This window comes from Arachis duranensis, chromosome 9 (genome assembly GCF_000817695.3).
Source record: "Arachis duranensis cultivar V14167 chromosome 9, aradu.V14167.gnm2.J7QH, whole genome shotgun sequence".
Classification (NCBI taxonomy): domain Eukaryota; kingdom Viridiplantae; phylum Streptophyta; class Magnoliopsida; order Fabales; family Fabaceae; genus Arachis; species Arachis duranensis.
Genome location: NC_029780.3, coordinates 115556268 through 115573173, shown reverse-complemented (window position 1 = coordinate 115573173; position 16906 = coordinate 115556268). Strand labels below are relative to the sequence as shown.

The 16906-nt window shown below is 36.8% G+C and overlaps 4 protein-coding genes across 7 annotated transcripts; 1 reads left to right on the top strand and 3 right to left on the bottom strand.

Annotated features, from left to right (window-relative positions):
• Window positions 1–1609: 1609 nt before the first annotated feature.
• Window positions 1610–2169, bottom strand: LOC127741627 (nonsense-mediated mRNA decay protein 2-like). Its single transcript, XM_052254428.1, has 2 exons — window positions 1767–2169; window positions 1610–1653 (listed from the first exon to the last, which is right to left on the bottom strand). Exons 1-2 carry the CDS (start codon window positions 2167–2169, stop codon window positions 1610–1612), a joined length of 447 nt encoding a protein of 148 aa, XP_052110388.1.
• Window positions 2170–2252: 83 nt separating this feature from the next.
• On the bottom strand, window positions 2253–3899 carry LOC127741626 (serine/threonine-protein phosphatase 7 long form homolog). The gene is made up of 3 exons (XM_052254427.1): window positions 3214–3899; window positions 3040–3094; window positions 2253–2837 (listed from the first exon to the last, which is right to left on the bottom strand). Exons 1-3 carry the CDS (start codon window positions 3897–3899, stop codon window positions 2253–2255), a joined length of 1326 nt encoding a protein of 441 aa, XP_052110387.1.
• Window positions 3900–6835: 2936 nt separating this feature from the next.
• LOC107467689 (uncharacterized) lies at window positions 6836–8198 on the top strand. Its single transcript, XM_016086852.3, has 2 exons — window positions 6836–7411; window positions 7697–8198. Exons 1-2 carry the CDS (start codon window positions 7063–7065, stop codon window positions 8017–8019), a joined length of 672 nt encoding a protein of 223 aa, XP_015942338.1. The 5' UTR covers window positions 6836–7062; the 3' UTR covers window positions 8020–8198.
• Window positions 8194–12341, bottom strand: LOC107467688 (protein EMSY-LIKE 3). Of its 4 annotated transcripts, none has more exons than XM_021130312.2 (10): window positions 12162–12341; window positions 10708–10913; window positions 10509–10618; window positions 10177–10402; window positions 9875–10072; window positions 9728–9796; window positions 9300–9545; window positions 9126–9194; window positions 8969–9032; window positions 8194–8562 (listed from the first exon to the last, which is right to left on the bottom strand). In XM_021130312.2, exons 1-10 carry the CDS (start codon window positions 12187–12189, stop codon window positions 8405–8407), a joined length of 1374 nt encoding a protein of 457 aa, XP_020985971.2. In that variant the 5' UTR covers window positions 12190–12341; the 3' UTR covers window positions 8194–8404. The 4 variants fall into 4 exon arrangements, with proteins under 4 accessions (XP_020985971.2, XP_052110036.1, XP_052110038.1 ...); XM_052254076.1 differs by having other exon boundaries at window positions 10708–10907; XM_052254077.1 differs by having other exon boundaries at window positions 8195–8562; window positions 9875–10063.
• Window positions 12342–16906: the final 4565 nt, after the last annotated feature.

Below are 16906 nucleotides of genomic sequence, written 5' to 3'. Positions count from 1 at the left end.
TATTTGTAGATCTCTTCTTCTCTATTATCATGGATGATAGAGTAAGGTTAAAAGTATATTATGATGGCCATATTTTATTACAAACATCAGAAGGAGTGAAATTTGTGTGTGATAATCCGTTAGATATTGTTATTCCATTCACACTGTCATTTGAAGAATTAAAAGGGATCATATGTGAGAAGATGGATTTTGAAATATCTAGGAGAGTGTCGTGTATTCTGTACAGATATCCTATATCTGTCTTTGGTGGGTTCGTGCAATTTCAAACGAAATACGTGACCGACGAGGCGAGCATGCAAGAAATGTTTTCAGTGTATCTTGAAAGTCGGTCGCGAATGACGTTTATCGAATTGTATATCGAGTTCGAGCAATCTGCAGCGGACCGAGATATTGAATTGGAAGATTACAACAGTGATAGTGAAAAAGACTTCGAAAGTAACTACGAGGTCGTTGATCCGGGTGGAAACGAAGATCAAGCTGACGAGGCTATGGTGGCAGATGTAGCGGACGTGGCAAATGCACTAGCAAATCAGCAGCCGTTTGTGGAGCCAAGTTTCATGCGGTCGTTGGATTTGGATGCCATGCATGCACCGGAGTATCCTCAATATTTAAATGCAGGTGCGCCGTTAATTTAAGTTAAGATTTGTGATAGTATGATTTGTGCATGGGTTATTTGTTTAGGACAAATACTTAAGACAAGGGTAAATAGGCAAAATATAGCATGTAATTAGTATTTGTTTAACGTTTAATATAGTCAAATTGGTGATTGAATCAAACTGGCCCGGCCGGTACTGCCGGATGGTGAATTTACTGTGGGGATGGAATTCAGTTCTAGGGAGGCAGTAATTAAGGCGATGAAAGATTATACAATCCGCAGAGGTGGATTATCGGGTGCATGAGTCAGAACCGACGACATTCTATGCTAAATGCACCCAGTATGGTGCAGGATGTGATTGGCTGATAAGGGTGAGCAAAATGTCCAGAAAGTTCTGTTGGGAGATAAGGAGGTACAACGGTAGTCACACCTGTACTAGGGCCACCATTTCTCAAGATCATTCGAAGCTAGATTCCAACACAGTTGCAGAAGCAATAAAGCCGTTGGTAGAAGTTGACCCGTCTATTAGGGTGACATCAGTGATTGCGGAAGTACAGTCAAAGTTTAACTACACCATTAGTTATCGCAAAGCATGGTTGGCTAAATAGAAGGCAGTGAAGTCAATTTTCGGAGGGTGGGAAGCTTCGTATGAAGCCTTGCCGATATGGTTTGAGGCCATGTGTCACAAGGAGCAACACGCAGTTGTTCATTTTGAAACAATGCCTGCGTACTAGGGAGATGATTTGGTTCCTAATATTCGGGTGCTAAACCGAGTCTTCTGGAGTTATTACCCTTGTATTAGAGCCTTCAGACATTGCAAGCCAATAGTGCAGGTAGACGGAACTCATTTGTATGGAAAGTACAAGGGTTGTTTGTTGGTTGCAGTCTCACAGGATGGCAACAACAACATCGTGCCGATTGCATTTGTCATAGTTGAGGGAGAGACATCTGAGGCTTGGCACTTTTTTCTCAGTAACTTGCGACAGCATGTTGTGACACGTGACGGTGTGGGTCTTATCTCCGATCGACACGACTCAAATCACATAATCGATCACCAACTAATCATATCAACTAATCAAATCGAATAATCAATAACCAACTACTTCAACAAACAAGTACTTCCAAAATCAACAATCAAGTAAAATAATCAATTTACTACAACTTGTTTTACCTGCAGTAGGCGCTGAATCATGAACCGGACCATCACCCCCATCATCATCATCCTCGTCGTCGTCCTCATCGTCATCCGCATCATCATCCTCGTCTGCAACCTCATCCCCATCTGGATGGTCAACCAAAAAGTCATCATTGTCCTCATCAGCTGGCTGGTAGCTCTCTAGAATGAGATTCATTGGAACAGGACGTTCAACGCCGCTCTGTATGATACCCCTCGTGGCATCATCACTCATACCAGAGTCAACAGAAAATCTACCTCCGGATGTACCAGAGGAAGTGTGCTGTCGTGGTCTCGTATCCAGTGACAATCTACCTGGAGCTATCCCACTCGGTTGGGCCATCTGACCGGTGGGAATGTCTCTATAAGCTGGATATGAGTAACCTGGACCAGGAGCCATGAACCCAAGTAGCTGGCTAAAAGAACCTTGTTCAATAGATTCTTGGTGCGGGACACTCCAGTACTGCTGATATACTGGTGGAGTCAGGTAATCCGCAGAATGCGTGTCAGGAATGTATGGAGTGAACTGCTCAGGCTCTTGTTGTGCCTGTGTTTGTGAGGGGGCGGTGGTGGTGGCCGTGGCGATGGTGGTTGTGGTGGCAATGGTTGTTGCGGTGATTGTGGGTCTTGGTTCTCCTGGTTATGAATAGGATCACCAGGCTGATTATCTTGCGGTTCCATCTGTGACAGCTGCAAGTGGTCACCAAATGCACCTCGGTACCAATGCAAGTAGATATTTGCCTGATGCTGTGAGGGCACCGTGTCATCGACAAGAACTAGACTATACCGGTTCGTCCACTGCATAACCCAGGATGAGTGGGTTCCAGACCAATCCTGATTCTTCGGACCTGTCAAAACTTCGCCGTGTGCTTCACCTAGGTCTCGCTCCTGATCAGGAATACCCTGAGTGAAGCCAAACTGCCTCCTCAGTCTATCAGATGCATGCCACTCAACACATTCAAAAGATATAAGTGGAACTGTGGCACTCCAAATAGCAGAATGCTGACGGATGTCAGGAGGAATCACTTCCGGATCGGTCCTTCCAATTGCATAAGGCTCCCAAACAAACTGCACACATTATGCAAGTAATCATAGGATTACACACAGAATAATAATACGGCTAAACGAATAACCAAGTCAACTAATCAACTCAAATAATCAATATACAACTCAAATAATCAAACTGCACACATTATGCAAGTAACCGAGGATTACACAATTAATAATAACACGGCTAATTGAAAACAACTACGTATTTATTACAACAGACCTGTCCTTCTTGCAGAGCATCCAGGTATCCCCTAAAATGCTCAAGTTTCCTCAATCTGTAAGGCCAATTCACACGTTCCCAGTTATGCCACATAACATCATGCAATTCGTTAATATACATTTATCAACTAAATTTAAGATACATTATTATAAAGTGTTTACTAATTAAGTTTACCTTTTTGCAATCGGAAAGATTCGAGGATTGCTAGGAATCGGCGCAAGGAACGGTAGGCGGATCCAAGCCCAGGCAAGCAAGAGTGTCAACGGACCATCAATCTCCTTACAGTCGACACGAGTTGCCCTACACAAAGCTCTGTACAGGTGTGCCAGGCATGCCGAACCCCAACTGAACTGTATTATCCCGGCAAAGTTACGGAGTAATGGGAGAAACTTCCAGTGCACCCCTACTCCAGACTTATCTCCAAACATAACGGTTCCAAACAATAACATTATGTGGCACTTCACGTACCTCTGAATCTGGATATCATCAACCAACACTAACCGATCCTTCAATGCTCGAAACCACGTCAACTTGATGAAACTTCCCCTACAGTCTGCCTGCCTAGGTGCAACACCAAACTGATCCAAGCATTCAGCCTCTAATGCCTCATAACTACTCAGTGTCGGTCCCGTAACTGGCAAACCATTCGTCGGAAGACCATAAATTAACGCCACATCCTCTAGTGTCACAGCACACTCACCAACCGGAAAATGGAAGCTGTGAGTCTCGGGGCGCCATCTCTCAATCAGAGCATTAACCAATGCCGCCTGACATTGGACAACTCCAATATGTGAAACATAATAAAAACCGGTGTCCCGTAAAAACCCCTCCGCTATTGGATTGTACCGATCCGGCGGCATGTAGTGGTCACATTGCAACATTCTAGATCCCTAAACAAAAACAATAATATTAATAAATTAACAAATTAAACTTAAAAGAATCGAATTCTCATTATCAAATAATCAGCCACACATAACAATCAATAAATATATTAATAACAACAATACAATACAATACTTTATACAAATAACTATTATATTATCTACTATCTACTAATACTCAAAAAACTAACTAACTACTCTATTTTATTCTATTCTAACAGCAAACATACAATAATAAATCAATCACTAACCCTTCATTAATTAATTATTTATATTAAACTTATAACATAAATAATTAATTCAACAATTTCTAATTCATAATATTTATTTACGAACGACTACTAATACAATATTAAGTAACTACAAAAAAATTATTTATTACTAACAATTAAAACTACTTAACTTATCTATATTCACACTTAGAGCACACACATTGCACTACTATATGTATTCTATTCTACTGATAGTTAAATTAAATTAAACGCTACTAGCAGTAATAATTATTATTATTACAATAAGCGTTGTAATAACAATTATTAATATTAATATTACTTATTCTATTTATTTATCATACATCCAAAATTTTTATAATAACCGTATTATTATTAACAATATTATTATTGCAATTATTCTATTAATAACAATAATTAATTTATTATTATAATGTACCATAATCCTTCTTTCTAAACAATATTATTACACTAATCCCTAATCTCTAACATTAGCATTATAATTATTTTGATTGAACTCGAATATCTAAATATTATTACTCCACTAATTCCTAACATTATCATTACAATAAACTATTACTAATCTCTAACATTATAATTATTATTTTAATTAAAATATAAAATTTTGGATTGAAAACTTACATAATTAGGCTGATCAAGATAATTAGCAATATGGAGTTCTGGACGATTCACATCTTTTATTTTTTTTCTTTTAGGCATACTTTCTGTGTGGTCCAATTTTTTGGAGCTCAAACCTTCAACAATGGAGTTGTTCACCGTGGCTTGGGGGTGGAGTATATGGGAGAAGAGAATTGGAACAAAGTGAAAGTGAAATGGGAAAGGGAAAGGAAACTGAAACTGGCTTAAGGGAGCTCGGTGGTTGGAATTTGATCTTCTTAATCGGACCAACGTGCATGCGCGACACGTGGTTGGGGGACGCAAATCGGACCGTCCGATTTGCGTACCTTCCCAGCCAAAAATCGGACCGTCCGATTACAGCATCTCAAAACGGACCGTCCGATTTCTTCGATCCTAGCCGTCACACTCTGGTCATGCACCATGAAGCCCCATATCGTTGTTATACACCACTTTTCCCCCAATATTAAAAATAAAAAAGTGGCAGCCCCACTCATCATATTATTGACTATGATTGCCATAAAAATTATAAGGACCAAAAAATCATGCGTGACACAATATTATTGTTTATTTTGACTACTAAGTTGGATGTAAATTAGAGAATGTCACGATTGAGTTTTTTCTTCTTGTTTAATTTTTGTATAATTTTTTTATTTGTTTTATCTTCTTTTTTTTTAAGATTTATTAGAGATTGAATTCTTGATTTTTTTAGATATAAATTCCATTTTCGATACTATATATGTTGTCTGGATAAGTAGATAATTAATTTTTTCGTTGTTAGAAATATAATTTAATGAAAGTTGTTACATATCTTTTTCACGATTATACGTTGCGTCTCTCTTATATGGAGAGGCGAATCCACTTAATTTGGTTGTTCAATTGTCAATTTTATATACAGTCTATCATATTATATGAGATGAAGATTGTACTACAATCAGCAATGTATTAGTACCTCACATGATTGATCTATATGTTTTATGGGTGATGTTTCTTGTTGCATTGGACGACTGATTTTAATGATAAAATAACATAATTTTATAATAGTAATTTAAGTTTTTGAAAAAAATTAAAGATGATAATTGCAGCTACTTTCAGTATGAATTTAATAATAAATGGCTTTGAATTAAAAAAATCGTCAAATTCAATTATTTATATAAGTTGTAAATTTTAATTCATTTTAATTCTAGTAATATTGTTATTGATTTTTTTATTACATAAGTTATAGTTGTAATTTTAATTATTTAAATAAAATATAAATACATTTTATTAATAATTTGTTATAATTTTGCAGAAAACATCTAAAAAAGAATTGAATAATATTTATAGATTTTAAATGCAATAATCTGTTTTTATAATATTTAAAATTAATTTTGAGATGTTTGTTTTTAATTATTTTAATATATAATATATTCAATTATTTTATAAAGAATAAGTTTAAGTCTTAATTATGATTTTAAATTAATTTTTTAATATATTTTTTAATTATCTTTTATTAAAATAAAAAACAAAAAAATTCCTGGCCCCCGCGAAATATTACCTAACTTCGCCCTTGGACTCTAATAAGTAATAATGACATCTATATTTCTCTGAGCACAAAAGCAATTTCCATTACTCAATCAATCCAACTACCAACCGAAAATGGAAAAATGAATGAAAAAAATTGAGTGCTTAGAAACCATTGGCTCAAAGGTTACCAGTTGATTGATTAACTTGCAGGGAAGGGAGCTATATTATATGCAAAAATGACCATGATTTAGTTCTTCTATATGGATTCATACCATTTATTACCATGCCTTGTAACTTTTTTTTTACCAATCATACGGAGAATCAAATCTGCAATTTCTTAAGTGAATATAAAAATATTATGTAATTTGAATTATAAATCATTGATAATAATGGCTTGTAACTTACTTGAAAAATTTAGCCTCTTTAAATTGTGACCAAAGAATAGGTATTGTTGCCTATTTAAAAACATGGTATATTATTACATTAAAAAAATAAAAAATTTAAAATTTATGATTTAAATACATAAATTTAATTGAAGCATCAAAATTAAAGTCAGTTGAAACTAGTACTTTTCTAAATTGGACACATTTTTGGTGAAAGCAGAGGATGGAAGAAGAAGAAGAAAGTGGTGGAGGTGGCGAATAAATGAGAGTGTGACCCAAAACCATTAAAGCAAGCAAGCAATAAGTGTAACTAACCCCTCTGAATTGATTAAGTTTCCGAAACAGTAACAGTTGAAGCTCACGACTGAGTGAGGAGCAAGAATAGAAATGTCGAACTACACAGTGGAGTCATTCATGGTGGATTCCACAGATGGTGTCAAGCTCCGCACGCGCCTCTTCAAACCGTCAGAGGGACACGGATCCCCAACCATGGCCATCGTCCTCGTTCACCCCTACTCCGTCTTGGGTGGTTCGCAGGGTCTCCTCAAGGGGATCGCCTCCGGTTTAGCCGAAAACGGTTACGTCGCCGTCACCTTCGACATGAGAGGCGTCGGCAGGTCTACTGGCAGAGCTTCTCTCACCGGCTTCTCCGAAGTTAACGACGTCGTTTCCGTCTCTAATTGGGTCTCCGACCACCTCTCTCTCCGCAAGATCCTCTTGGTTGGTTCTTCCGCCGGTCAGCATCCTCTCAGATCTATTCAATTCATCGTTTTCATTATCCTCAATGGAATCTTTTTGCTCCCTAGGGTTTCATATAAGTGATTTCATGTGTTTCTGTCACCGATCCAAAGGTCTAGAATTTGATATTGTTGACCCCAAAAGAAAAATGAATTTTAGCATAAAAGCAAAAACATAAAGAAAAGAAAGGAAGCTTATGCACAAAAAATTTACGCAAATTCAAAAGAGCTTCTGCCTGAGGGCATGACAAGTTGACACTTGTTTTGTATTTTTGTTATTGCAGGTGCTCCTATTGCTGGCTCTGCTGTTGATAAGATAGAACAAGTCATTGGTTATGTAAGCATTGGTTACCCATTTGGAATCACTGCATCAATCCTCTTTGGAAGACACCACAAAGCCATTATACAGTCCCAGAAACCAAAACTCTTCATTATGGGAACACAGGATGGGTTCACCAGTGTCAAGCAGCTCAGAAATAAGCTTAGTTCTGCCGCCGGTCGCGTCGAAATGCACCTCATCGATGGAGTTGGCCATTTCCAAATGGAAGGGCCTGCTTATGATGCTCAGATGGTTGATCTCATTGTCAAATTCGCTGCATCATTATAGAACCCAAACAGTTTGATTTCTATTGCTGTGTGTGAATTGATTGGGATTAGTTTATTATGTACATAAACCTATAACTTGTTGGATCTGCAGATTAGACTGTTAATTTGTGTTGTCTTGTGTGTCAATCTTCTTAATGAATGAAATTCAGATCAAGCACAAGAACCATCCTTTCCTTTCAAGTTTAATAATTTACAGGTTATACATATGCCATGTTTCAGTAGATTTACATACATATGATGTTTCACTAGATTGGAGCCAATTCTAATGGCAAAAATCTACACTAGTAAACAAGGTAAATAATATACATGCATATCATGCAAAAGAAACGGTTGCATATTGAACATTACAGTGGTAAGGTAAAAGGCCCTGCAGCCCCCTGCTTAAGTCATCTATAATGTCTGTCTTCACGTGGGTGAGCAGACGAAGCACTGCCATCCGTCGGCAACTTGCCAACAGAAACACCACCCAAATGATCATGCTTTCGCTTCTTCCACCCTATTTCCCGATCTGTGGACTGTACTTGGGAAAATGGAGGCTCTCCATCTGGTTTAAAGCAACAGAGTTGAAGGAACAAAAGTGTCTCATAATCAACAAGTTAAACATTCTTGCTGGTTATACTACGTATATGGATAGAGGATCAGAATAAGACAACACATGGTGCCGGAGAAGTATTTGAAGAGGGAATTAGAAAGTTATAGTCTATATACAGAACAAAGGGTAAAAAAACATGTTCACATCCTTGTATTTCGCCAGCAATTACGCTAACCTCAACTACTATGTTGGCTGGCGGTTGGAACAGTTATAACTTACAAGAGAAAAAGAGGGTGCCTCCATGGTTTTGCTGGCTTTCTTGTAATACCCGATCATTAAGATACAACAGATTTGGTGAAATACCGACTTCCATTCAATTCTACATTAAAAATTTTCTAGTTACTTTAGTTATTATTACCACTTTCACCGTCAGATGCATCCCCGAGCCTGGCAATTGCATTAACAAGAGCCTGTTCATGTTCCTGCGTTTCAACAGTTGAACCATCAAATTTGATGATGAGTTAAAGATGATAAATGCAGGCCATTCAGAAAACATGCTATAACTATATACTGACTTTGAGCATTTTCTTTGCTTTCTCCATATCTACCGGATCCGGATGATTGGCGCTAAAAATCTTTTCAACCTGCTTTGGTTTCATTCTATCAGGTAATAATGAGCCAAAATATTTGTATCTTGAAAAAAGAAAGGAAAAAAAAATTCGTGAATGCCCTAATGCATATGCTAATACCTCCTTGATAAGGGTATCTGTGTGGAGTAACTCAATATCACTTGTAGGTTTCCTCCTGCTCCCATTTGTTTGTGATGAAATGAAATTTTTCTTAAGAACCTTTGTCATTCCCCTACCTCTCCCAACAACTGTAACGGCACCACCACGAGACACAGACTTCTTTATCCCTCTACCTGGACCAGCCCGAACACCTCTTTGGGATATTCCAGGATCTTCACCTTCCCATCGAATATCTTTAGGAGATATCTAGCATATCAAATAGATAATTAATAACAAGAATCGAATGCAATTGAGTGAGTGATAATCAACAACAGACAAACTCTTAAATAAACTCTAACAAGTGATATTTGATAGAGATGGGAACAGAAAGTGGATCTATGAAAATAGAAGGATTTCTTCATATTATCAAGATCTCACAGTTAAACAACCTCTTTTAGATTGACCCATTCCCAGGTCTCATTTCTCGCATTCATATCATAGACCAAGGCATGCCGACCCTGTCAAATATTTAAGTGGAACAATTAACTGAGGTTCATGTTTTACTTCCATTTTTTTAAAGTATATAATAAACAAACCTCGGATGCATTATAATCAGTAATAACAGCTTCGTAGAAGTGGTTGTCGTCAGGCCACCTTGTCCAAACCTTCCTTCCGATCATAGGATCATAAGAGGTTGCTTCAGGAGGCTGATTTGTTGCGAAGGCACCTGAGCAACCCCCCCGATTAGTGACCTGGCTTCTGCTAGCAAGACCTGTAGAAGGTAACTGTAGGGACTTCATTAAGAAAGAACTAATCAATTAATCCCTTCTACTGATTGAGAAAAGACAACAAGGAACAAAAACATGTAACTTTGATACTCCAATATGAAAATACTTACTGATTTTGGCTTTTTAGTCTTTCCTCCTGATGGAGGTCCTTGCCTCGCCGTGGATGACGATGGTTGAACTATTGGTGATGGTGCACCCAATGATAACGAAGCTACAGATTGTGAAGTTTTTTGTTTCTTATGAGGAGCAGAAACAGTAGGGCTGGGTATGTGGTCGTGAACCGGTTGAGAAGTATTTACTGCGCCTGGTTGGAGTCCACTTGTCTTTCTCCACTCCCTAACAGCACAATAGGTTACACCCCAGATTGGAATGCAGAACTAACCACATTTTGTTCAATGGTATACAGAAACTGTGCAGAAGGCATGACAAAACATAATATGACCTTATCTCGCGGATGATGTCATCGGCGTTGACCCTGGATAGAAGTTCTCTGTGTTCTTCATCTGATACACGGAGCTCCTTCCTAAGCTCTGTAATTAAACTTTCTTTTTCCTGAAGTGCATATGTACAAAGACAAGAACCTTTAATCCTATCTAACACAATCCATAGGAAACAAAGCTAACGAATAAAAACATGCATACCCAAGTAATTGCATCAGATTGAGCTTTAAAAGCCCGCAGAACAGAGGTGTATGCTTCTTGCTCAATGTTGTGGATTTGGGTTTCCATGTCATTTTGCACCCTAGGAAATGGACCAGAACCTACAGCTGCTAATCTGCCGTTTCCGGTTGCATGATCTGCTTGTTTGAATTTGTTTCGATGGGAAGGAGGAAAATCATCATCTGTTCCTGCAGGCATTTAAGACATTGGAGATTAATATGCTAGTAACCTCTTTAATACTAAATTCCATACGGCATAGTCAAAATGGGATAAAAACTCATCTATGATGCCGATTCTCATATCTGAAATATTCACCCGAACTTTTCCTTTGATATTTAATTTTATCATGCAAACAGATGAAAACAGAGCATAAAACTGACATGGTTTCTAATTTCCATTTTGCACATCAATTATGACTATGGACATCAAGGAGGACTGATGCTGAATAGAAAATCTTTGGATTTACAACGAATCACAGGTGATCTTAAGGGCAAAGAATTACACAAAATCCTGCTATAGGACTTATTTGGATCAGTTAAGTTATTTCCCTCTGCTGCAAATATCACTTAGAAAACAAATCGAGTATATCATAGTTTGTGTTATTAATTGGACATGGTGCATGCGATGCTTTCCACTTCAAAGATTATACTTTCCACTCTTTGCAATCTAATTTTACAGTAATTTTCCTATGACAATACCCGTTTCGTTCACTCGATGACACATTTCAAGGACAAAGCAAAGCAAGTACATGCTTTTCGCTTTTTATTTCTTATTCTTGCTTCTTTGGATGAGTTTTCTGTGAAAGAATGTGCAATGCTCATAAACATATAAGTGCACATAAAGCACCAATAATGTTCATTTTTAGGATTCAGGACCCATCATTTGTGGCACAAAACAAATCTCTTAACTCAATACCTCAATCATTCTGTAAGACAAAAATCAGGTTTAGCAAAAAGAACACAGATTGCTAGCCAAATACACAGGTCTACATTAAATGTTCACTTATCAATTTCTAGTCATGATTTATTCAAACACATCCATCACCACAAAGCAGCTGCAATTATTAATCTAAATATGGAGTTAAAATCATATTAAATGGTAAAAGCCCACAATGTGGCAGTTTCTAGGAACAAAGCATCAACTTGCAAGTTGAAACAATAACAGCAGCAATCCGAAAAGGGTTTCTTCATGAATTAGAGAGTTGATATTTCAGTCCAGTACCACTATAGTAACTAAACAAAGCTCAAATAATCTAAAAATAATGAAAATAAAAATAAATTAAAGTAAGAATATAATTCATCAGAATTCAGAAGCAATCCACTGCCCATAAAGGCCAAAGTCTCCAAGAACAACACACATTACAAGCACTAAAAAAACATTAAAAATCGAGAAAGAAAACAGGGAAGGAAAAAGATGAAATTTTTGGAATGACCCACCACTGCTATCGGAGCGATCAAATTCCATTGAGGTCCACGAGCGTCAAAATTGAGAGAAGCTCGTCGGTCTTCGGCGATTGAAAGGAGACCCAATTTGAATTGAAGGTTTGGAGGCCAATGGATCTTGCTCAACGCTTTCAGGCCAGTGCTTTCGAACACGTCAGCTTTGCAATTTTTCAACTTCTTTGGGGAAATTTTTTAATTTTACTATAATGTAGGGGCATTAGAAGATAAATATCTGCTTTTTTTTTATTTAAGAGTTGATTTTTAAAAAGGATTTTTTTTAATCAAAATTGTTAAGAATGATTTGTGTAATATTTAAGAAGAATACCAAAAAAGTATAAATTAGAAAGAGAATACTATCCTCATCTTTTTTTTTATTGGATTCTCTTCTTCTTTTTGTTATAAAATAACTAAATAAATAAATAAGGAAGATGTAACAAATATAAAATAAAAAAATATAAAGAGAGAGAAAGAAATATTGCAACGTAAGAGATAAAGTATTTTATTTCTTGTTGTTGTGTAAAAAGCCTCAACCTATACCCCTATTTATACATGTGCAAGGCTTTAGTTTTTTAAACTATATTAAATACAATCATCTTTGAGAATGGGCATCCACATAAGATGTGATAAAGCATTCTTATCACAACACTCCCCCTTGGATGACCATTTAGGATTATTACCTCATTAAAATCTTACTAAAGGAAAACCTTGTGGGAAAAAACCTTAGTGAAGAAAAAAGAGTACAATATCCTTTGTGATGGGAACTGCCTTATTAAAAACCTTGTCAATAAAAACCCAATGGGAAAAAAACTTGACCAAGGGAAAAAAACTTGACCAAGGGAAAAAGAGTACAGTCTCCCCCTCTTGCCGACATCATTTAATGTCTCGAAATCAGCGCATCCCAATCTCATGTACCAATCTTTCAAATGAGGATTTTGGGAGTGACTTTGTGAACAAATCTGCCATATTGTCACTTGAGCGGATCTGTTGGACATCAATTGTCCCTTGATTTTGAAGATCATGAGTGAAGAAGAATTTGGGAGAAATATGCTTTGTTCTATCACCTTTGATATATCCGCCTTTAAGTTGAGCAATACATGCTGTATTATCTTCAAACAGGACATTTGGAGCCATCTTATGATCAGTCAGTCCACATGATAACAGAATATATTGAATAAGGCTCCTCAGCAAAAAACACTCACGACTAGCTTCATGAATTGCTAGTATTTTAGCATGATTAGAGGAGGTTGCTGCTATCGTCTGTTTCGTGAACCTCCATAATATAGCTGTTCCACCATATGTAAACAGGTATCCTGTTTGAGATCTCCCTTTATGTGGATCAGACAAGTATCCAGCATCTGCATAGCCAACTAGTTATGATTTGGATCCATAGGGATAAAACAATCCCATATCAACCGTTCCATGAAGATATTGAAAAATCTGTTTGATTCCACTCCAATGTCTTCTGGTTGGAGAGGAACTATATCTTGGTAGTAAATTCACCGCGAATGATATGTCAGGTCGCGTATTATTAGCAAGATACATTAGCGCTCCAATGGCACTAAGATATGGTACTTTAGGACCAAGGATATCTTCATTTTCTTCCTTAGGACGGAATTGATCCTTTTCCACATCTAAAGATCTTACGATCATTAGGGTACTCAAAGGATGTGATTTATCTATATAAAATCTTTTCAAGATCTTCTCTGTGTATGTCGCTTGATGAATAAATATCCCATTTTTTGTATACTCGATCTGCAGGCCGAGACAAAATTTAGTCATTCCAAGATCTTTCATCTCAAACTCTTCTTTCAGAGTTTTTATCATTGTTGGAATCTCTTCAGGAGTCCCAATGATATTTAAATCATCAACGTACACAGCAATTATAATGAATCAAGATGCGGTTTTCTTTATGAAAACACATGGACAGATATCATCATTCATGAATCCGTTTTTGGCCAGATACTCAGTAAGACGATTATACCACATTTGTTCAGATTGCTTTAGACCATATAAAGATCTTTGCAATTTGACTGAGTATAACCCTTGCGAATATTCATTGGATGGTTTAGATATCTTTAGTCCTTCAGGAACTTTCATATAGATATCCCGATCTAATGAGCCGTATAAATAGGTTGTTACCACATCCATTAAATGCATATGCAGTTTATGATATGCAGATAAACTGACCAAATAACGCAATGTTATCGCATCCAATACAGAAGAATACGTTTCTTCATAATCTATACCGGGCCTTTGTGAAAAATCTTGTACCACAAGTCGGGCTTTATAGCGCACAACTTCATTTTTCTCATTTCGTTTTCTCACAAATACCCATCGGTATCCAACAGATTTTATATCTTCAGGTGTACGGACTACAGGTCCAAAGACTTCACGTTTTGCAAGTGAGTCTAATTCAACCTTCATGGCTTCTTTCCATTTTGGCCAATCATTCCTTTGTCGACTTTCTTCGACTGATCTTGGCTCAAGATTCTTACTTTCATGCATGATATTTAATGCCACATTATATGCAAATATTTCATTGACAATTGTCTTATTTCGGTTCCATTTCTTTCCTGTAAAGACATAATTTATCGAGATCTCATCATTTTCACAATTTTCAGGTACCTGAACGTCTTCTGGCGTTAAAATTATATCAGAATTTTGGACAATTGCATGTGTCTCTACTATGTCTTTTTCAACAGAAATTGTATTTACATCTTTTCTCTTTCGAGGATTCTTATCTTTGGAACCGACAGGCCTGCCACGCTTCTGGCGTGTATTTGCTTTAGTGGCTATTTGTCCTACCGGGACATCAATTCGAATTGGGGCATTTTTCGCCCTGCCACGCTTCTAGCGTGAATTTGCTTTAGTGGCTACTTGTCCTACTGGAACATCAATTCGAATTGGGACATTTTCCGCTGGCATATAAGATTTGGTTATCCTCTTTGTATCGGAAAATGCATCAGGCAATTCATTTGCTATTCTTTGCAAATGTATAATCTTTTGAACTTCTAGTTCACATTGCCCTGATCGAGGATCTAAATGCATCAACGATGATGCATTCCAATTAAGTTCCTTTTCAGAAAGCTTATTCTCTCCCCCTAATGTTGGAAATTTTGATTCATCAAAATGGCAATCCGCAAATCGGGCTTTAAATACATCTCCCGTTTGTATCTCAAGATACCTCACTATAGAGGGAGAATCATATCCAACATATATCCCTAATTTTCCTTAGGGCCCCATTTTGGTGCGATTAGGTGGTGCAATGGGAACATATATCCCACACCCAAATATTCTTAAATGGGAGACATTTGGCTGCTGGCCAAAAGCTAATTGCATGAGAGAGAACTGATGGTAACTCGTTGGCCTCAAACGAATAAGTGCTGCGACATGTAAAATAGCATGCCCCCAAACCGAGGTTAGGAGATTTGTTCTCATAAGCAAGGGTCTAGCAATCAATTGAAGGCGCTTAATAAGTGATTCTGCTAACCCATTTTGTGTGTGAACATAAGCTACTGGATGTTCAACACTTATTCCATTAGCCATACAATAAGTATCAAAAGCTTGGAAAGTAAATTCACCAGCATTATCAAGACGAATTACTTTGATTGGATTTTCTGGAAATTGTGCTTTTAATCGAATAATTTGAGCCAGTAATCTCGCAAACGCCAGGCTGCAAGAAGACAATAAGCACACATGTGACCATCTCGAAGATGCGTCTATTAGGACCATAAAATATCTGAAAGATCCACATGATGGATGAATAGGTCCACATATATCACCTTGAATCCTTTATAGGAATTCAGGGGACTCAAATCCAATCTTTACTGGTGATGGCCTTAAAATTAACTTTCCCTGAGAACATGCAGCACAACAAAATTTACTAGTTTTAAAAATCTTCTGGTTCTTTAGTGATTGTCCATGAGGGTTTTCAATAATTCTCCTCATCATGGTTGTTCTCGGATGACCCAATCTATCATGCCAAGTTATGAATTCATTTGGGCTAGTAAACTTCTGGTTTACAATGGCATGTGATTTAATTGCACTAATCTTGGTATAATATAACCCAGATGAAAGTGAGGGTAATTTTTCTAATATAACTTTCTTATTTGAATCATGAGTTGTGATACATAAATATTCATGATTTCCCTCATTCATAGTATCAATATGATATCCATTTCGGTGAATATCTTTAAAGCTCAACAAGTTTCTTTGAGACTTGGTAGACAATAGTGCATTATTTATTATGAATTTTGTTCCTCCGGAAAACAAAATTATAACTCTTTCGGATCCTTCAATCACATTACTTGAGCCAATAATAATATTAACACATTCTTTTTTTGGCACAAGATGGGTAAAATATATATCACTTTTAAGAATAGTGTGCAAACTTGCACTATCCGCAAGGCAAATATCTTCAGAATATGTCCTTGCCATTTTTCTTCAAAGACGAATGATAACAATAATAAAATGAGTAGAAGTACATGCACAGTAAAATTATTCACATGAATACTTAACAAACACATACATATATCAAACTATTCCATCATTAATCAAACAGCCAATATTTTCTTCAGAATTCTTAAAGAAATTAGATACATCATAATGAGTGGTGGAATTTTCATAATTTGAAACAAAATTTGTTTCTTTTTCTTTGTCATCATTTTTCAAGGATGCTTGATAAAGATTAAATAGGTGTCTTGGGGTACGACAGGTACGTGACTAATGGCCCCTTCCAC

Bases quoted from the DNA above. Each gene is read 5' to 3' on its own strand.
- LOC107467688 (XM_021130312.2), bottom strand. From the start codon at position 12,189: ATGGAATTTGATCGCTCCGATAGCAGTG. The intron at 9,797-9,874 runs GTTTGTTTATTA...AATATTTGACAG, and splicing joins CTGATTATAATGCATCCGAG to GGTCGGCATGCCTTGGTCTA. The intron at 9,195-9,299 runs GTATTAGCATAT...AAACCAAAGCAG, and splicing joins CAGATACCCTTATCAAGGAG to GTTGAAAAGATTTTTAGCGC.
- LOC127741627 (XM_052254428.1), bottom strand. From the start codon at position 2,169: ATGGCTCCTGGTCCAGGTTACTCATATCCAGCTTATAGAGACATTCCC. The intron at 1,654-1,766 runs GTAAAACAAGTT...TGATATGATTAG, and splicing joins TGATTCAGCGCCTACTGCAG to TTGGTGATCGATTATGTGAT.
- LOC127741626 (XM_052254427.1), bottom strand. From the start codon at position 3,899: ATGCCGCCGGATCGGTACAATCCAATAGCGGAGGGGTTTTTACGGGAC. The intron at 3,095-3,213 runs GTAAACTTAATT...TTGGCCTTACAG, and splicing joins ATCTTTCCGATTGCAAAAAG to ATTGAGGAAACTTGAGCATT. The intron at 2,838-3,039 runs GTCTGTTGTAAT...TAATGTGTGCAG, and splicing joins ATGCTCTGCAAGAAGGACAG to TTTGTTTGGGAGCCTTATGC.
- LOC107467689 (XM_016086852.3), top strand. From the start codon at position 7,063: ATGTCGAACTACACAGTGGAGTCATTCATGGTGGATTCCACAGATGGT. The intron at 7,412-7,696 runs GTCAGCATCCTC...TTGTTATTGCAG, and splicing joins CTTGGTTGGTTCTTCCGCCG to GTGCTCCTATTGCTGGCTCT.